Source organism: Lepidochelys kempii, chromosome 12 (assembly GCF_965140265.1).
Source record: "Lepidochelys kempii isolate rLepKem1 chromosome 12, rLepKem1.hap2, whole genome shotgun sequence".
NCBI classification, from domain to species: domain Eukaryota; kingdom Metazoa; phylum Chordata; order Testudines; family Cheloniidae; genus Lepidochelys; species Lepidochelys kempii.
The window spans coordinates 16,887,870-16,909,600 of NC_133267.1; the positions used below are offsets into that span (position 1 = coordinate 16,887,870).

The following is a 21,731-nucleotide window of genomic DNA, read 5'->3' on the forward strand; positions in this document are numbered from 1 at the left end:
TTAAATCTGAAATAAAGTTACATAGCAAGTAAATTGGGGTGCACAACTTTGAACTTCCACATTAAGCTTTCCGTGTAATATGAAAAGTAGGTTGTTAAAGAGAGAGGCTTTTAAAACACATCTTATGTGATTTTAACATTCTCTTCCTTGGTAAAGTATAGTCACAAACAGTGCTTGCCACTGAAAAGTATCAATTCTTGAGTAACATTCAGAAGTCAGTCTGCGGTTCCTTTCAGTAGGAAATCCCACAGCAATTTACACAGTATCATTCTCAGACCCCTGGGAACTGCTTCTTTTAATGGTCATTTTAATTTTGCAATCTACTAACATGTACTTGTATACAGTGTATACCATGAACTTCCATGCTACCAAATAAATAATTTGGAATCTAATTCCTCTGCATATTTTGAGCTCGGGAGTCTCATGGGATAATGAAAAGAGTTTAAAGTGTGTTGTTGTATGTTTGGGCTAATTTAGTCTGAAAAAGAATAGCTTTTTAGGAGTAGAGATCCATGTAATGAGTACAACAAAGGCAGTTAGAAAGTTTATTACCAAAGATCAGTAGAATGCTCCCTCTTAGTGAAATTTGAAAAGAGGGTCTGAGATTTTTATCTCTTCATATCTTCACTGCTTTCCAAAATCATCTTCACCAGCAGGGCTCCAGCAGAAAGCTGGGTATATCCACAATTTGTTTTTGTCAAACCATTATAAAGAGCTGTATTTCAATATACACGAAAAATAAGGAAGATATGAACTCTTATGATATGAAGCCAAATATATGCTTCAAAAGCAAATTCATTTTGTTGATTTTTCTTATGCACTATCTAGAAATATAAAACTCCTCATGTTATCATTTTTCATTAAAGTAATGTTTTTAAGCACTGTGGACAGCTGTCATCCCTTGAAAACTTACAATAGTAAAATTGTCATAGGAATGAAGCAGGAATACAAGATTTTATTAACCAATCTTCAGCTCATAAAAGACATCAGTTTTGTGCCATTCTAGATCATAAAAATATATTTCAAAGCAGAATCATATATCATCTGCAAGATAAAGCACAAAAGAATATGAGTTGCAGATGCCACCCTAAAATATTAAACTCTGTAAGAGGTGTGTAGGTGTATGTGTATCTACATAGTCAAGTCTGTGGAATTGCATGAGCTGGGAGCGATAGAAGAATTTGGCACTATATCAATATAACCAACAATAAAGATACCTGTGGTTGCATTTTGTTACAGTATATAAGTATAGATTGTCTACATAAGTTTATTGAATAGTGTAGAAACATTAAGGGCCTCATAATGTAGCAGAGTTGTCAAAGGGAGAGATCAGCTCTACCTGGATAAATAGTATAAATAGTTTTCTGTCTGATATGTGACCAAATTATTTTCCAGTTGATTTCCAGCTATGGCCCCAAGTGTCCCACAGATCAAAAAAAGATAAGGGTCAGTTACAAGGTTGAGCTCATTCTATGTTGCTATAGTAACTGACCTCAAGCAACCCTCAGAGGACTACACCCAGTTCCCCAAGTGATATTTCGCTGTCCATGCCATCAATCCCAAGCCTTTCAAAACCCAGACTACTTAATTGTCAGGGTACTGTTTTGAAGAGTGTCTTTGTCCCAGTGGTGCCAAGGTAAGGCTAGCCGAGCTCATTTGTGTCTTCTGAAGACACTTGGGAGAAAAGACATGGGTCCCATCTCTCCAGAAGGATATTGGGAAGCATTCTCTGGGGGTTTAAAGAAGGGTGCAACTATATCCTCCTGGATTAATTAGGAAAATACAAATGAGAAATATAGCTCAGATATTTTGTACAGTAAGAAACTTTCTTAAGTAACAAGTAGTGGTGAAGTAACATCAGCCTGCATGTCTAACATTGTAGTAACAATCTCATTTGAACATTTGTTGGTCCGCTGTTTCCTGCTTGTGACCCTGTTTTGCTTATAGTCTACATGCTTCTTTGCTCAGAGCTTGGTTCTACGTTCATCTCCGTGGCAGTTAATGACAAATCAATAGTAAAACAGTGCCATCCACCTAGAATGAAATTGTTCGTTTCCTCACACTGCTTCTATATTCTTTGGTTGCTAATGGGCTTTCTTTATAATCAGATCTTGTTTCATTTATTTGTTTTCCTAGTCTGTTTGTAGTCACTGACTAAATAACATCATGGTGTAAACTGCTTGGATTGTTTGTTTGTTTGTTTTAAATAGTGTTTTACTTGGAAATGAATTGCATAGACAACAGTTTCTTCCATTTCTCAGTTTATGTTTTTATGTGTTTATTCTAATATCTATTTATTTTTACTATTACTAGAGCACCTCTTACAGGGCCCCATTTAATTTTACCAGATTTATGACATAGTACATTAATGTTTGGTTACGCTGCATTTCACTATATCAAGATTCATTAGACATATAGGTAACTCCAGGATGTGTGCGCCTCACTGTAGCCTCCCCTTAACCGTAATTTGCTGCAATGAAGCAGAAATAATAGTATTTTTTGGAAGAGCTGCAGTGTGGGATTTACATGCTGCTATCAAGAATGAGTGTCAGATTGTCTTAAATTTCTTCACAACATGGTCTGGGACTATTTTATTTTCTTCTGTAAGGGAGAATTTTGTTTTATTAAATCAAGTTGAAGAAAGAAGTTTTAACTAACAGGAAAGACAGTGCCTCTTTATTGTTCAAATCTCTCATTTGTTATTGGTTTGATAACATGTCATTGCATGACAGTGTTAATGCACTGTTTTATATTGCCATTAATATAGTTATAATTAGAAATGCAGCTGATACAGAACATGGGTTTAATACAGCATTATTAATTATACTGCATCCTCGCCAGGAGGCTGCTATTGTCAGTTCTCTTAGTGGCTTAGAGACTCGTTGTAATATGTATTAGATGCACAGTGCTGCAACAGAAATAGCTTTATGGAGAGGCATATTCCCACTATAAAATGGGCAGAATGACAATGTAAGTGCTATTAAGCGTCCTATCAGCATATTTAGAACTATCACATAAATACGTTTGAACTTAAGAACAATAAACTGTGTGCTTCACCACTGCAGTTCAGCTGGGTCTGGGCGACCCACTAATCCTCACTAACAGTAAATTATGTACCTAAAAATTATAGAAATGCCTGCCTTTGACATCAGTGGGCACCACCCAGGTTTCACCTTCAGGATTCAGATAATCAGCTCTCATTCCTACTGGCTTCCCTCAAGACCAGTATGGAAATAAGTATGTGTCTGCCAGGGATCAAATGCTTTTGGAGACAAAAGTAGGTACTGAGAACATTACAGGATACTATCATCTCCCCATGATACTTTTACACAAAGCACTCTGTTCCTCTTTTGGCCTGACATAGTTTCAGCCTGACAGAATCCAGCAGGCCTGCTTGTTTTAAACAAGAGCACATCCGATTATTTTTTTGAGAAATGAAGTGTAAAATTAATGCTTATTATTCTGAGCTTAGGGGGGGAAAGGGAAAGAAACCTTAGAATCTTGTTTGCAATGTATTGCTTGTTTGGTGTTAAAATCAATGGATCCACACACAGATACACTTAAGGAGAAATGGGAGAAGAGCTAGCAAAGCAAGCAGCAAAAATCTGCATTTTATTTTCAAATGAGAAGGGCTGCATAATTCACTTGAGTTATGTGGGACTCTCTTATGGATGCCTGTCATGTTAAAAAAAATGGAATAAAAACGAGGGAAATGATGGCATATTTTCTTTTACTAGAGCCCACCAGCACATGCTTGAATGGTGTGCTGGCTGTCAGATGCTGCATTGTCACCATGAAGCTGTCTCATATGTGCCTATGTGATCTTATATAATTCAGGAAAGTTATTCTCCAAAGATACACCTGTATCTCTATGCATACTCTGTGTTTCTATGTAAAATTCTATTAAAATGCCATTGAGAAGCGAGTGATTGTAACAGCATTTCTCTCTGTGTCTTTGGGCATTTTCATAGTTTGGATACAGGTGCACGAATAGAGAAATGTTTGTCGTGCTAACCGGGGTACTTTCCCTCCCACCTCATCCCCTTTTTTCTTCCTGGATAGTTTTATAAACACAAGAAATACATAATGGACTCCTGTGGGAGTGGAATAAAAACCCCACCAGTGAGGAGAAGGCCTTATAATTCAGAAGTGGATTTGCAAATCAAAAGGTCTTGCCTCGAGTGGGATCAATTTCCAGATCTGCAGGAACCTATTATGTTTTATTATTTTTCATTCCAGGTTTAGTTTGTTATGGGTTTAACTATGTAAAATACTGCAGGGATCAGCCAAGAAAATATGCAATCAGTGTTACCTAATTAAACATGTGAAGAGCCAGAGAATATAATTTCAGTCTCATATTGAATATTACATATATTTCACATTTTTAATTTTTCTGAAATTATAGGTATTTAGCCACAAAGGAAACATTTTTCCTAATGAGTGCTCACTCAGGACCATATGCTGTATATGAATTACAGGTGAATGAGTTTCTGAATAATACAGTATATGGAAGTTAGCAGATGAATGTCAAACATGATTTCTCTGATTCAGTATTTGAAGGAATTCTTTCTATTACCATAGTATCAGCTTTGTACTTTACATGTTTATTATACTGCATTGTCGTTGTTCACAGCTATTTGGTTAAGGGTTCTACAGCATCTCCATCACAAAGCCATCTTCCTGCCTTTTTTTCCCCATGGGGTTTATTACTAAACTATGCAGATTTGCACAGAACTGAAACTGGGCACACAAGAGTCTCTTCTAGGAAGCCAGGTTGGATAATACAGGAGATTGGGGGAAAGGAAGTTTTTAAAACATATTCATACTTAAATACTAAATATCTGCCCATCTTTGGTGGCTGTCCAGATCAGAAATTTCAAAAATTTCAAAATAGAATCCTTGTGTTCTCGCAAATATTCCACCTCTCGGTTTTGCCATCTAGAGAATTTCTGGAGTAGTCAGAATGCAGAGTAGAAGTACTTGGTGTCTGTACTCACACCAGTGTTTTTTCTCTTCTCTTTTCTGTCCCTTTTCTATTTTTACTTCCTACCCATCCCCTCTGTCTGTCTTCCCACCCCCCTCCCTCAATCTCCCTCTTCTTTCTCCATGAAACATTACAAAGAAAAAGGATAGCATTTCCCCCTCCAGTCTAAACTGGCTATGCACACTGTAGGGCCTTTATTGCGTATTCTGCAGTCATTTTATGAATAGAGGACCACAGTGCAGATCAGGGTAGAGAAACGTGCCCTACATGTTAGAGGTGCCTGGCATCCCCTCTGTGGGAGGAGCTATCCATTCATGCTTCACTGATGCTGCCTCTTCTCCTCAAGCATTTCTTGTCATCAGCATTCTGCTCTCTGCTCTGTATGTGTTACAGGCAGTATGGGGAACAGAGCACCAATTATAAGTGCAATTCGGGAGCTTACCTGTTTTTGGAGCAGCATAGACAGCTCCTAACAATGGCCCAGGCATAGCTCACTACTGCACAAGTCACCACTTAACAGATTTTTTTAAATATCCTCTTGGTGAGTTTAGGGCCCTTTAAGACACATGTACTCTGGGAATTCTCTCCAGCTGCATGCCACCAACACTCCCCTGCTGGCCCTGTTTTCAACAAAAAGCCAGGTTCTAATATGTAGGCTATGTGTGTGTCTGAGCTATTACAAGTACATAATGGCTGCTCCATTTGCTTTCACTGTTACCATACTACTGTTATTTAACTTGTTACTTTGTAAGGGCTTTGAGATTCCTTAAGTTTCAAAGGCCTTATGGAAAACAATAATTTTCCTCTGTTCAGTCATTTTAAGGTTATAAAAAGGTAATATAAAAGCAATTATAAACAGAGATTTTCTATGCTCTTTCTCAAATTATTTGAAGGATGAAAGTACATTTAGCAGGAGGTTATTTCATAGTGCTATAATCATTTCTTGCTATTCTGGAACTAAAAATGTAAACTCGATGAGATTTTGAGATGAAGACATAAAGTAGTGCATATCTCATAGGCCAGAACTTGATTTTTTAAAATATATTTTCATGAGAAGACAAATATTTGGCTGGTATTTACAAAAAACACTTGTAAAAACTGTGGGCATATTTACTGGCGTGCACAAAACAGGTATTGTGTACACAGTCTCCCCTGATCTTCCCCTCTCCCCCCACCCAAATACAGATTATTGCATTTGTATTTCTGGGCGTCTTTTGAAATGTTGTTCCAATATCACACAATATGTCCTAACTGCACAAAACACCAAAAATGACCAATTAATGTATTCGGTTAATATGCTGGTAAAATAATAATAGTGAATGTTTATTAATAAGCGAAAATTTAAGGGGATTTTTAAATAGGTTCTTTGTATTCAGAACATCTCCATGAAAGATCTGTTCAAAACAAATATAGATGAAAGGAAAATTCAATTTAAAAATGCCATTTAAATGCCATCAGTGGTCTCACTTCAACCTCAAAAAGGCATTACATATAAAATGAAGGCTGAGTTAGCCCTGCATTCCTGCTATTCCCTGATAGCTTCCTCTCCTCCTATATACTTGCAATGTAATCTGAGGTGAAGATGGGAATTCACTCTGTTTGTAGTGGTGGTGGTTGAATTCACACTGTTCAATTTGTTTTAAATGCTGTTTGAGTGTTTAATAATAGATATCCAGAGCAACAATGTTCTGCCTTTGTGGTAAGATGCAAGGTGCAAAGTACAATATTGTCACAAGCCTGTAAACAGGAGTATATGTTACTGGTGGTTTGATCACAGCATCACTTTCATCACAGCTGAAAATAAATGCCCCTAAATTTGACTTGCGGCTGTACACCTGAATACATTGTACAAGTGACTGTGTGTGCTTTTGTAATAGGGACACAGAAATTGTAATGTCTTTGGGTCCTTGAAGCTGTGTAATCCAGCTTTACCATTTCTAGCAGACTGCTGCATTTCAGACACTAATCTGCTGTGTCACTAACAAGTTGTATCATTTGAACCTTGCAGAGGAAGGCATCAATCATGAGTGCAAGCTGTGTAACCAGATGTTTGACTCTCCAGCAAAGCTTCTGTGTCACCTGATTGAGCACAGCTTTGAGGGGATGGGAGGCACATTCAAATGCCCTGTTTGTTTCACAGGTAAGACAGTAAGACCTAGACAAGCCTCAGTGTGCATGGCTTGATCTAGAAATGACACACAGGGGATTTTTAAAATACAGTGTTCCATTCCCTGGGAAAAATACTCTGCTTGGAAACGTTTAAAATATCATCAGTCTGAAACTGGAGCTAGGAATGAAGAACAGCACCGTGATTTTTTGACACCCTGCATCAGTTCCCAAACTCAAGAAGCTAATAACAGCCCTTTTGAAATTACATTTGTTGGGTAGAATGTGATAGTTCTTGTGAGATAAGGACCTACTCCTGTGCACCCCTCACTCATGTGAGTGCTTTTTACATACCCAACTAGCCTGTAGTCAGTTCTCAGTGGAAGTACTCATGTGAGTAAAGGGCTGGTAAGATCAAGCCCTAAAACTGTATAGTTTGGACAATTGCTGTATTCATTTTTTTCATTGTAAGACCAGAATCTGCCCTCAGATACATATGCCCAGGTCCTGTTTTTTCTATGTAGAGCACATATCTAAAATCTTGCTGTTTATCCATCTTTTGTAGTTAACTTTAAGCTATTTCTGCAAAGCAAATTTGGATGATCTTGGTTAAAGCGACTGTAGGATCTGTTGAATGCTCTATATGCTTTTTTTAAAATTGCAATGAACGTCTTGTATTTGAAAAATGTTAAAGTAATGCTGGATGTGTACATGATATCTGTCTTTCATTTCCTATGTGTGTGACTATGAGCTAAGTAAAAAATAAAGGGTTGAATCATGAGGGGCACTCGGCACCCACAGTCCCCCTTAACTTCAGTGGAAGTCGCAGGTGCTCATGACCTCTCAGAATTTGATCTGTAGTTTGAGAGACTGCAGTTTGTAGTTTTGGACTTAATTTGTCCTTTTCTGGCTGTTTACACTGCAAGCTCAGCTTGTATACACGTACTCTCTGGAGCCATGGGAGCTAAGCCATGCCCACTATGTACCCACTAGTTTCAGGCAGGTCTGTACTCTGCATGGCTAAGCCTTGTCTCAGTTGCCCATGCTACTGCAGCTACACTGCTGTTCATACCTGTGCTAGCTCAATGAGGCTCCCATGAGTACGTGTACATGAGCAGGGCAGTCACACCCCTACCTAGTAGTGTAGATCTAGCCTCTGAGACATGCTATGAAATAAATCCTTAATAGTATTTCTTTAAATTCAGTTAGTAAGAAGCTACTTTTGCATATTGCATAGATCTAGAACCCATAAACATTGATCTAAAATGAGATGTGAAGTAGGCTGGGAAATAATCTTAACCAAATAAATCATAAACTCATCGTGCTTAATTTCCAAACTCTACCAGTCAAAATCAGAATAACTTTCAGTTCAAAATTATAAAAATGCTTAGGTGTAACAGTATTTATGGTATAAAATCTTATCTTTTCTATTCTATATGGACAAAATAGTTATACAGGTTGTCTTTGCAACAGACTACATCTGCAGGTTCACACTTCCTTTGTAGTCTGTCAGAAATGTTGCATTGGTCACACATCTTCTGGATTAACCCCCTAGATCTCTACTGGTTCAATTCTCCTGCATTATAAATAAATCTCATGTACTTATGATTGGCTCACAGCTCCCTGCAAAAGAGGTGACACCCTTTTTTCAATTATACAATTGGGTTCATCCAATTATGAATGGAGAGCAGTGACTTTATGGTGGAATATCAAAAATCTATATGATATTTAGAGTCTATTATAACTAAGCTAAACATCATTCTTTAAAACTTAAATTATTAATATTGTTCACTCTTGCAGGATAATTGTACTGAAACAGATATTGATGATTTATTGATAAATATCATTGGACCTTTTAGGATTACAGCCATAATACATGTGCAGCAAATATGGGGAAGAAGTTACCTAAAGCAAACTTAACCTCTGATTACACTGTATTATTTCAGTTTTTGTACAGGCAAACAAACTGCAGCAGCATATCTTTGCAGTCCATGGGCAGGAGGATAAAATTTATGACTGTTCCCAGTGCCCACAGAAGTTCTTCTTTCAGACAGAACTTCAGGTATGTTTTTGAAATGAGTAAATGCAAACTGACAGCAATTATTTTGTTTGTATGTAATAACCCTCTCATCACTGCTCGGCTTTTAGACCATTTCTTTAACCAATTTATAACCATGGTTTTCCCTCCCTCTTTGCAACAGCAGCAAACTTTCCTACTCTCTCTTTCTCTCTCTCCCCATGGGAGCTATCAGGAGAAAGGGATCTCTGAGCCTGGCTGGCATAAAATAAGACAAGACAGATATCATGATTCTTTATGAGTATTTCTCTTGACAGTAGCATTGCTACATACTGACATGTCTACATGAAGCACTATGTAAATAATTTCTTTTTCTCTATTAATAATGTAGGGAATGATTAACACACAAAGACTAAACTAACGTTATGACATTCCTCCTTCCCCAGTGTAAGTAAAAAGTAAAGGAATCGTACCTATCTAGGTACAAGAGCAAAATGTACGTGCTACTTGAACATAGAATTCTAATCAGACCAGCCACAGCCGCAAAGGCATAGTAGTATGTAGCAGATTGTTAAAACTAGGCACTACGGTCCAATTTCACTGCTGGCATAAGTGGATGCAGCTCCATTGATTTCAGCCTTCCCAAAGTGTGCGTGTGAGACAGAAGTATGCATTGCACTTTTTCAAAAGACTGCGCAGATCCAGATTCCCCTGGCCCTTCTGGAGGCAGTAGGTCTGCCTCAGGCACAAGGGCTCTGGGAGCTCCCTCAGGGCAACTACTGGAGGAGTTCTAAGGAGCAGTGTTGGGAATCATAGAAGTATAAGGCTGGAAGAGGCCTCAAGAGGTCATCAAGTCTAGCCCCCTGCTCTGAGGCAGGGCCAAGTAAATCTAGACCATCCCTGACAGGTGTTTGTCCAACCTGTTCTTAAAAACCTTCAGGGATGGGGATTCCACAGCCTCCCTTGGAGGCCTATTCCAGAGCTTAGCTACCCTGAGAGTTAGAAAGTTTTTCCAAATATCTAACCTAATTCTCCCTTGCTGCAGATTAAGCCCAATACTTCTTGTCCTACTTTCAGTGAACACAGAGAACAATTGATCACAGTTCTCCTTATAACAGCCCTTAGCATATTTGAAGACTGTTATCACGTCCCCCCTCAGTCTTCTTTTCTCAAGACTAAACATGCCCAGTTTTTAAAATCTGTCCTCATAGGTCAGGTTAGTGTTGAATCAATTATGCTTAAAATTAAGTTTTGACCTTCAGTGTTAAACCCGTTGAAATGCAGAGAACCTATCATAGTGCTGTAACTTTGTGTTAATCTAGCAGCAGAGAAAAGCCCTGCATATCTAATTATCACATAGGAGAATTGACTACCAGAGCTTTAACTTTTAAACAGATACACAGAGGTTCTCAGTCTGGCCTTCCTTATCATAATATTTTACCTTTTTAGAATTTCTGCCAAAATATTGCTCCTGTCCCCTGGTAAATGTAATCTTTTTATAGAATGATGCTGTATGCCTCATTTAAATCTATTAGCTTTATAAACCATGATTTACTTAAACTTTGGAGGGTTTTTATTTATCTTGCTGAATTCCCAAGTTGCTGCCTCTTGTGTCGTGCTGTCATGCAGTGGAAGGATGGTTGATCTTTTCACTTTGTTGATTTTATATTTTTTCTCCCAGGGGAATCTCTTCGTTCCCTTGTTCTAGCAATCTCATTTGCATAAGTGTACAAAAGTTTTAACTATACCTTGTTAATATTTTAATTAATAATTTTGTTTTTGTGATTTCTCACTGTGTAGGTTTTAGAAGATAATATTGGCTTACAAAGCGAGCTTGGATTTTCCCTCCCCTTTTTCATTTAAAGTGGTCTTTGGTCAAAATGCCAGCACAATTAAAATGGGTGCAATGGCTTCCTAGGTCACTGCATTAACCTTTTAAATCAGATGGTCAGATACAGAGAACCTTGTTAAATTATAGTCTTAACAACCAATTGCTTTTTGCAATTAACCATTTTAATTACATAGTGTTCGTATTCTGAAGTGTTGTGCATAGCAAAACCTATGCAAATAGCAGCTTTCATCCAATAAATTTGAATCATAATTGTAATTTTCAGTTTTTACACAGGATATGTGTGCATTTAAAATTCCTGTGTTCATAATAATTATACAAGTAATTTTAAATGGTGTTGGCTGAATGAAAATTCAATGTTTAACTGCACATTTTACTCATGAATTTAGTGGTGACTCAGAATAGGGTGTTTACTTGAAGTAGGGGGTTTTATTGATTGAAATAACTGAGCCAAGCAAGGCACAGAGTATGTGAATACATTAGTTATGAAGACTTTTGAACTAGCAACCTTATTTAGCATGATTAACTCATCAGTTGCTTATTTGTAGGTTGCCTGTTTTAAATTCCTTGGCTGTTTATTAAATTTTTCTCTGCTAGTTGAGAAATGAAGATTTAGTATTACTTGGTGAGCCAATTGTTTAGCTGCTAATAACAGTTTAATGTGCATAGATATTTTAGTCTCTTAGCAGTGCAATTTCTCCTGTATGTTACAGTCTCCGTCCATCAAACAGTTATGCTTGACAAATCTGACTTTTCAATTCTAACCTTGCTTTCCAACTGGTGTAAATTAGGAATAACTCATTTTAAGTCAGAATCAGATTTGTTCTGTTTTATTTTATTTTATTGTATTTTTTTGTGAAACCACTGACATATGTAAAAAATCTTAGTATTACATTACAAGGAAAAACTTTCCATTGAGCCCCTTTGGTTACAGAGGGCAGGAAAAAGGGAGGAGAGTGGGGAGAGGTGCATATATTGGGAGAAAAAACTACCGTAATTAATTTTGCAACTGTAATGGCATGCCATAAGTTAGCCCTGCTGCTGTGTGACTATTTTTAAGTAGATTCCTTAGGTACAGTATGACATAAAGGGGCATATATGGACCTTGTTAGAAAGGGAGATTGTCATTTCAAATTCACATTTCAATAGTTTGGAAAAAAATTCAAGTTGCTGCATCGGTAGCACTTTTCAAAGCACCCTTTTCATTTCTAAATTAATGGTTGTATTTTAATATATGAGCTTTGAAGTTGCAGGGAGTCAGGTGGAGCCACAAAGACAAGATCCTGTTCTCAGTTACCCTGGTGTAATTCCAGAGTAACTTCATAGACGCCCATGTAACAAAGAATAGAATTTGGTCCTGCTTGTTTAATATTGCAGCACTTCCACCATAAAAAGGAAAATGGAAAACATTGTAAGGATAAATACATTATGATTTATAGTGTGTAAAGATGTCCCACATAAGAGAGGGTAGATACAAAACAATGGAATATGCCGTTCTAGGTGGAAAACAATGGTGAAACAAAATAGCAGATGTATGGTTATACTGAGCATTTAGGAGCAAATTAGTGCAATATTATACACTCTGAACGCTCAGGATGATAGCTAGTCAAGCTTTGACATCTATGAATGTGATGAAAGTCTCATGCCTTTTAAATATTTTTTCCATTTAATGACACTTAATAGAAGTAAATTTACGCATAACCTATAATACTATATACTACAGAGAGACGAAAGAAGCCTTTGTGAAACAGAGGATGATCTCTAGGACCTATATTACAAACTAATCATTAGCTGCTGAGTGTGCCTTTAATGTACTGCCCTGCCAAAGCTGAAATAGTGTACAGCACAGCCATACTTTGGAAACGAACTAGTGAAAGTACTTTGCCCCCTGAAATGGTAGTCTTTAGACTTATACTGAAGTAGGGAACCCTGCCAAGTTAGAAGACAGACTGAAATCATGACACATGTTGGGTGTTGATAGTTAAACTTGTGTTGTTAAGCCGAGTTGCGAAATCTAAATTCTTAATTGCTTGCACTAAGAATTGCATTAAGCAAATTGTGAATGAATAGTGATTTTTAGAGGAAACTCAAGGAGGGTTTTCATCTGTGCTCTTTGCACCACTGTTTTTCCAAGGAGCCATGGCATAACCAATAAAATATTTGTATTTAAAGGATTAATTCCAGCTGTTTGCTTGTGTGCTGCTAATCATACCATTTCCCTCTAAATGATTACAATTGATGAAAACTAAAGCAAGGGATATAATAAACAATGCACAAATAATCCAGGTACTGCGCTAACAAGGTATCTGCCAGTTCCTTCCTAGTGCAGGTGCCTGCTCGGAAAGAGAGGCTTTCCTTTCTGTTCAGATTTGAAGATAAGTCAAACCACTGAATTAAGGGAGCTTCACTGGAAGATTTTTCTGTAATTTTAAGTGCCAAGTTCCTTTAAATGTCAACACATCAAAGGAAAGAGGATGCCATGGCCCATTGGCTAGCATCATCATTTGTTTTTTCCTTTTCAGCGTATATCAAAAGCTGCAGGTTTAAGCCATAAACTGGCAGAAATTGCTACACACAAGCTGCACTCATTATATTAACAATGATTTGTCACTAATGTTCTCTAAGGGCTTGATCCAGTGCCCATCAAAGTCCATCGATTTCAGTGGGCTTTGGATTAGGCTCTAAAACGGCTTCCTTAAAGGGGAAAAATAATCTGTCTTTGCATATATAATGGAGGGTAGTGTCAGTTAAATATCTGATATGTCCTCCAGAGAGGGGATATATCCTGCCCCTGTTAATGGAACTACTCGATCTAATAAATCTCTGATTCCTATGATGCTAATAATCTTGGGCTCGATTGTGGCTTGGTCTAACTGGGCCAGATAAGGTAGTGTAGCTATATAGCCACATCAGTTTTCCTTTGATTGTGTCTCTGGGTACAGCAGGAGATCAGGGTGAGGAGTGGAGGGAAGTCATGGCTCCCCCGCAATCCAGCAGCCAGTGGAGCTGGCTGGGTAGTAGTGGGGGACCAGGCTTTGCCCTGAAAAGAATTGCAGCAAAGTTTCTGCTGCCCTCCAGAGCAAGAGGGCAGGAATTGAGCCTCTCAGAAGCCCAGTTTCTTCCTCTGGGAGCATCACAGCTGCATTCTTCCCCCTTCTTAGGGCTGAACCTAAAAGCTCAACTTAGCCCTTAGTAATCAGCGCACAAATATAAGAGTTACAAAATCTAGATTCTGTTCCTGGCTTTATCATTTTGCTCTGTCCCCTTGAGCATTTAATGTCTCTGTTTCAGGTCTGGAAAATGGGGGTAATAGTACTTACCAACTTCTCAGTGCTGTGGTGAGGCTTAATTAAACATTTTGTAAAATGCTATGATATCCTCTTCCAAACGGCCCTCTCTATACATGCAAACATTTCAGAAATTGAGAATAAAGCTCCCAATTGCATCAGTGATGTAAACCCAGGCCTGAATTGTTTGAGGAGGTTTCACAAAACACCTGGCTGAAGTACTGTTTGCTCAAAAAAAAAAAAAATTGACACCATCCTAGAACCTGAGCTGTGAGTGTGGCAAAAAGGTAGCACTTTCCTTTATGATCCTCGTGCTGTGTTTTACAGTTTGTGCTTGGCTTAGATATTAAACCCCAGGAAACTCTTTCTGGAAACGACCCATAATAAATTCTTTCTTAATTTGGTGGAAGGCATTAATTAATTCAGTACACAATTTTGCTGTTTTTTCAGGTGAGGTGTGTGTTTCTTTAAAACAGAAATCCCATCTTTGTCTTTCAACTATCGGTGGGCTCTCTAAGACCTAGCAATTCATACATTTTTCCTGCTATCAGAACGTCAGTCTTCCTCTAAAATCAGACAAATGAACCAGACAGTACTGTAGCAGACTTGGTTAGTGTTAAAACAAGTTGATTAGCCAATGTGCTTGGAGCGTTTTTAATGTTTAATCATTATTAGTTATAAAACTAATAAATTACAAGAAAAACAAGACCCATTCCAGTCATATCACTGGGCTTTCAGTCAGATAATTATAACTAACAATAATTAAAAATTAAAAGTGCTTTAGGCGCATACCCATCATATTTAGTCTGTCTGACTGCACATCCTTTAAGTATTGCAAAAAAGGAAGTTCTGTTTATGATATATTGTCCAGATTGGAAAGAAAACTGTCATTAGGTCTCTGGTTTTCAGAGTGCAGGTATATGCTCAGTTGAGGAGGAACATGTCATTGGCTCCAAATACTTATTTTGGTGCTGGTGAAACCCATCATTAATTTCCAAATTTAAGAAATATGGGCATGAGTTATTGAGGAGTATACTTATTGGCTCTGTACCAACTAATATGTAACTTTTATATTAGTAGTCACTGCGCTTGGCGTCTAGAGTCTATTCCTAGTTCTGAAACCAAGAGTGCTTGCCACTATGCCCCTCATTGTGGCTTGGCAATGTGCTTTTGTTATGGAACAAGACATTACACTTTCTGTGTGCACATCCATTGTCAAGAAGGTAATCTGCGCTGAAGATGATGGACTGACTTGACATGTTCAGAGAAAACATTGACATCCATGCACTGATTGACTGCTTCTCCAGGAAGGTGCATAACTTGCTCCGTATGTTATTTAATGCATTCTGTCTTGCTTTCTGGGGTTTTTTTGTGTGCTGCCAATAGAGTCTGTCTTCCAGATATAAGTGAAAGAGGAGGCCTGGCTTTGTGTCTTAGAATAAAACCTCATATCCCGGCTCATATCCCAGTTCCCCTCCAAAATCTGTTGCTTCAGTCTCTGTTCCTTTGTTCTCACTGAGGACGGTGAATCAAGTAGGCATCGTTGGGTGCCACTGCAACTCCAAGGATAGGGGATGGAGTCTAACATACTTCCTCTTCAGTCTCTGAGGTGACAGCTTTGATTTCTTTTATCACTTGAATGGTAACATTTTAGGAAAACGAATGTACAGAGCAAGTGAATAAGTAAATGGATGCCTAATGACCTCTCTGGCACAAGCAGGCGTCAATGGCAAGGAGTCTTGGAACAAACAGATCATGTATTGCCTGTTCACTGTCCTTGCCCCCTTCTAGCTGTGAACAGAGAAGGTTGCAGAGATCTTGAATTGTCTTGTGTCCTGATTTGGTTAAGGAACGCATCATTTATCCTTTAGTTACTCAAAGAAGATTCTGATCAGCATATCAAAAATCTGCATTATATGGCATCTCCTGTGTCATTTCAGCAAGATCCAGTGTGAGCTCTCAGGCTAACAAAGATTCACCTGAGACTGAGCTTGGAAATTACTGGTATTTCAGCACTCTGGTCTGTACCATAAAAAGTCCCTCTGCTTCAAATACTGTTAATGCTATCGTGTGACTCACCCTGGCTAACAAAGTGTACATAACTTCACATTAGCACGTGGAGAATACCCAGCAGTGATGCAGAGTGAAAGAAAAGGGTGTCAGGTGAAAGCCATCGGTTGAGTCATTAATGCACTGAAGTGCACCCAAGTGTCAACATGTGTGATCAAGTGTAAGGAGGCATGTAGTTCCAATGTGGCAGTGCTGGCAGAGAGAAGGGACTTCCTACAGGAGAGATGGCACTTGGAACTGCTATTTAGGCTGCCCATCTAAACCTATTGTTGCCTGTCATCTATGCCCTAGGGCAAGGGTCCAACCAACTTTTGAGCAGGCACCATGCCATCCTAACAGATGGCCATGAGTGTAAGCAGCCAAGAGACAATGTATATGCATCAGTTATATTTACTGAAAGCACAGTCCCTTGACAGAAACATCCAAATGACAATTCTGAGCTTAGATGCCTTTAGTTAAAGGAATATGGAATTGCAAATCTGACTCTAAGCGAGAATAATTTATATATGTTGCAAAGTAAACCCTATGACACACAACTGTGTGTGTGGTTATATATATACACGCACATGCACACCCAGACAAATGTGTTGAATACAGTGTCCAGTTCAAGGGCTCTGTCATGATATTCACAACTCTCCCAGAAAGTGACCCTAAGTACCTGAGAGATCTCCTTCTCCTCTGTGATCATGGCTTCCAGTGACAGCTGTGTTCCACTAGACGTATGAAACTGCCAACCAAGGGAGAGGCACAGGAGCTCTGGAAAGAGAACTTTCACAGGAGCTGGACCTAGACTATATAATTCACTGCCACAAGGGATGATCGGGTCCATGGATCTAAACACTTCAAGAAATAAGTGAAAAATTCGTCTGTTTGGTTTTCCCTCACAAACACACATGCCTCTTTCCAATAGTACAGTGAGGGAGACCATGTGCGTACTTAGATAGATGAGGGGGGGGGTGTAATAAATTCATCTCGCTCAGAGCTAGATTTGAGTTTCCACATCCCTTTTATGACAGAAAAAGAACAATATGGTTGATGGAAAAGACTCTTATTTTATTTTTAAATCATTGCTTACCCAAAAAACTATACTTGATGTACTCCTAACATATATCCTGGGGAAAGCGTGCTTGCATACTTTAAAGGTTTTTTTCCTTCGATAACTTATGGACTCTGTTTGAATAGTACTTGGTAGTGCTCTTGAAATAAGTGTTTTAAAGAAACCTTTAAATAAATAATTCTGTACTCATATCAGTGGAATAAGGATCCATTCATACAGTATGAAAATAAATAAATAAACCAGGCGTGTTTCACTTCCAGGTATACTAATGTCTTCCATCTAGAGTACATTGGACTGTTTTACTATTAAATATCCATTCATGACCAAATGGAGATGGCCCAGAAGAAGAAATGAAAAGGTGGATTTTTTTTTCTGGAAGACCAGATTGCACTCTCTGGTCTGGCAATAACAATTACTAATGACATTTAGAGAGAAATTAACTATGAGAAATGCAAGGTGGCATTTCAGCGGTGCCAGTCAGTAACATTGCATCAGAGCTCACAGGAGAGAGGAGAAAAAGTTTATGGATGGAAAATTAATTTTGTTATGTCAACAATTAACCAACACCTTTTCTTCACTCTACCACATTATCACAAATTACAAGTGTGACAGAATATAGCAGCTCAGCAGAGGAATGAAATGGTACTTTAAAAGCCATGCTCCTAGAGACAGTTTCACTAGCCTGTGTTTCATTCCACTTTGTTCAACAGTGAATGATAGCATTGGAAATCAGACTGACTGGGGAGGAAGAATTAGCTCTTGACTCTGTAGGGACAAATATTATCAGTCATCCTCATCAATACCAGTGGTTTTCAGGCTTCGTGAGCTGAGCCCCCCCTTTGAATTACAGTTTTTGGTTGTGCCCTCCCAACCCAGACAAAAATAGACACAATACCTTCCCCGTCCCTCTCGGGTCTTCAGGGTGTGGCAAGACTCATGCAACAGTCTCTGGGAGCGGAGCCAATGCTGGGTGCAGAGGATGCTGGGAGCAGAAAGTGGTGCAGCCGCAGCGGATGTTGACACTGACCCACAGGCTGGGTGACCCACTGATGTGAGTCGGGGGTGGAGCTGGTACTCCCACCCTGCCATGGAGGGCTGTCGAAAGCCTCGCTTGGCATTGCTGCTCGCCTCCCTGAACATTCCTCTGGATCCCCCTGAGGGGTGGGGGGAAGTACGCCCCGCATTTGAAAACCTCTGATCTGTACAAAAAATTACCGTATAGTTCTGCAGCACCTTCTGTCTGTGGATCTGAGAGTGTTTTACAAACACTAATGAATTAAATTTCTCAGGACCTTTCCTAGGTCAATGTTATCCCCAGTTTACAAATCAGGGTGGCAGTTAAGTATCTTGCCCAAACCCACTGAGGAATTTTTTTGGCAGAGCCAGACATAGACCCAGATCCTTTAACTCCCAGGCCTGTATGTTAATCATAAGGTCATCATCTCACTCTGTGGGTCAAATAATACGTGCCTCTGCATGGAACCCCTTTTCCTGCTTCGTCCATTGCACATTCACACAGGAGACACCCATTACCCATAGCGGGGCTGTGGGTGATAGCTGCAGGTGGGACTGTGAGGATGACAGCTGGCACCTGCTGCTGGTGAGGGGACTAGCTTGATAAAACTGTGAAGGAGCACTGGCTAGTCCATTTAAAGGAGTAGCAGGTCCTGGTACCCAGTGTTTTCCCTCCAGTACTCAGGAGTAGTATGGCTTAGAGAACCATAATACTTCCTGGTACTGATGCTCAGGCAGTGCACCTCCTCCCCTTTCCCAGCATGGAGGTGTTTTGTCAGAGCCCTACTTTAGTCCTAGACTATATTTCAAGTAGCAAATTCTTCAGACCTGCAATTAGATGACTTCTAATAAAACTGAGCCACTGTTTTCTCTCCAAATTTCTACAAATTCTCCCCCTGTGTCTACACCTCTGTCCATCCAGTGGTGGAAAGAAGAGGGGATATCTAACAAAGCTACTGCTGTGATTTTCTGTTTCTTTCCTGGCTACTGTAACAAATAGCTTGTGGTCTAATAGTTGATTAATTCTGGTTCCTCCTGTAGGTGTCGTTATAATTTAAAAAATTATTTGAGATTTTTAAAGGATCATGGAGTTGTACATTTGAAGGGGTAGAACATACACATAATTTAAGGAACTACTGGAGCTTGTTCCACCTCTCTGGTTAAATAGCTCATGGAAACTGGTGTGTAGCATGCTTTTGAAAGAGCAGTCCCTTCATTTGCTTGCTGCTAGAGCAAAACTAGGTTGCTTGTCCAGACATAACAATATATGCCTGAGTGTTTTCACAAGAAACGTCTAGATCATTACATATAATAGGTCTCAGCTGCAGTTTTGATCACTGAAGCATGCACACAATTCATCACAGCAAATTAGGTACGTCTTTGTAACTTATCTTTCTGCAATTTGCTGGCACTTTTGGAGAGCTGAAACTTATATTGTATGTGCTGCAGAAGCCATTTCAGATCAAATATGCTGTGTTTATTGTAGGAGAACAAGGATTCATTAATAACAAAAACATGGAGCATTCTGTGTTTCTGTTCCAGCATCTTGCAGAACCAGCCGTAGTACCAGCAGAGATCCCTGGCCACATTCATTATTTATCTATTTTAGTGAAGTTCTTGTCTGCAGTAAAAGAGATGTAAGCTTGAACATATCAGATTGTTTGTGCCAAGACCTATACTATAGCCCTTTCAAGAAACCCGAGGCATCCTTCATTCTAAAATCATTACACAGGCCATTTATCTGATTGGCTTTTGTCCTGTCTGGCTTGCTAAAATGTTGCTTGTTCTTTAAAAAGCTCAATTTGACCTTTTTAAAAGAAAAGGCACTTGCTGTTTTTATTTTATTTATTTATTTATTTATTTTTGCCAAGTGAACTAAAACCAAACCTTACATCACTGGAAATAGACATTCAAAAGCCTCACAGGTACTGAAAAGCATTAACTTTATTTCTAGAAGAGGACAGATGCTGGTGGACTTGGAATTACATTTTAGTGGATTCATCAGTATCAGTTAATCGTCAGTCTGTATGCAAATAGATATGTTTGAAATAGTTAATATGAATGTATCCTCTGGATTTTTTACAGTAACATTCAGACCAGCAGTATTTGAACTTCTGGTTTGGGTTTGTTTTTGTTTTGTTTTGTTCTTTTTGGGAGAGATGAGGGAAATATTGGTTGTGTTCATAATTGCAGGGCTTTCCTATGTATAATAAGGTTCTTGGTGTTCAAATATACAGATATGTTGCTGACTTAAAAGCAAGATGGCAAAATATTCTAGAAGAAATTCCCAACACTGCTGCAGGAAAAAATAAACATCTCAATCTCAACATAGCTAAACCCCGGTGGACTGAGAAAATCCTTTTCAGTGGCCAGGTATTTTTAACTCTGTGTATGAGATTGATACACACATAGCTAGATATTTGCATCTATTATCAACAACCCTCTTATTGGTTTTATTTCTTGCAATAGAATTTAAGGTTAATAGTTAACACTACAACACATTAAACCTCCACCTCCCAAAATTAAAAGTGCTACTATGCTGCTGTAGACTCTACTATGTGGTATCGTTAAGGTTTGGGATTTTATTTAAATCTGAAATTTATATCCGGGAGAAATAAATGATTTGATTTAAAAAACAGCTGGAGGGAGGGAAAATACTGTTTGTTTTGTCCTCTATATTATTTTTCCCAGTCAGATAATAAGTTTATGGTAACCATCTTCTTTATCCCAACATATTTTGAAAATAATGTGTGTGTTTTAGCTTTGAGGCCTAAACTTGACACAGAAAATCCTGGATTGATCTCAGTCATACTGTTATTTCCTAATGCTGTGATGGTCATGGGGATTTCAGATACCTTTACAATTAGAAAGTATTGTAAAAATAGGTGCATTTAAAAACTAAAAGGCTTTGGGGGTATCTCTGCACTGGCTAGCAAAAGACTTGGGTTTGAACGCCAGGCTCTGGCTCCCCAAGCTTTCATGACATGAGACTGCTATGGAAATAACATATTCATCCCTGGATGCTGGGCCGAGAAGACAAGAAAGGAGCACCTTGCCTTGTGTCACATTGCTCAGCAGCAGCCTCGCCATCTGATTTAAAGAGTACAGACTGCCTTCAAAGAAGTTCTTAGCCAGTTCTCATTGTTTGGAAGGATGGTGGCTATAGTATAGGCCGGCATGGTGGGAGGTCAGGAAGAAGGGTACTCTGATAGTTAGGGTCACAGAGAGCAAAAGGAGGTGGAGCAGTTAAAAAGTTGCTCGGTAACTTGCTCTTTTACCTCTGGGTTTGTATTTAGCCAGTGGAGTTGTTTCAACATTGATGTTTTTGCCACCAAAGCTCTGTCAGT

The 21,731-nt window shown here is 38.8% G+C and overlaps 1 protein-coding gene across 12 annotated transcripts in view; it reads left to right on the plus strand.

Moving 5' to 3' along the window:
* The window catches only part of ZNF423 (zinc finger protein 423), a 334,537-nt gene that overhangs the window by 292,986 nt on the left and 19,820 nt on the right, over positions 1 to 21,731 (plus strand). For 11 of the 12 annotated variants that reach the window (XM_073307686.1, XM_073307690.1, XM_073307693.1 and 8 more), the window contains 2 exons: positions 6,993 to 7,124; positions 9,037 to 9,152. The exons of the other annotated variant lie outside the window; for it this stretch is intronic. In XM_073307686.1, the coding sequence (XP_073163787.1) occupies positions 6,993 to 7,124; positions 9,037 to 9,152 (248 nt within the window). The remainder of the gene's footprint in view (positions 1 to 6,992; positions 7,125 to 9,036; positions 9,153 to 21,731) is intronic. 12 annotated transcript variants of the gene reach the window in all.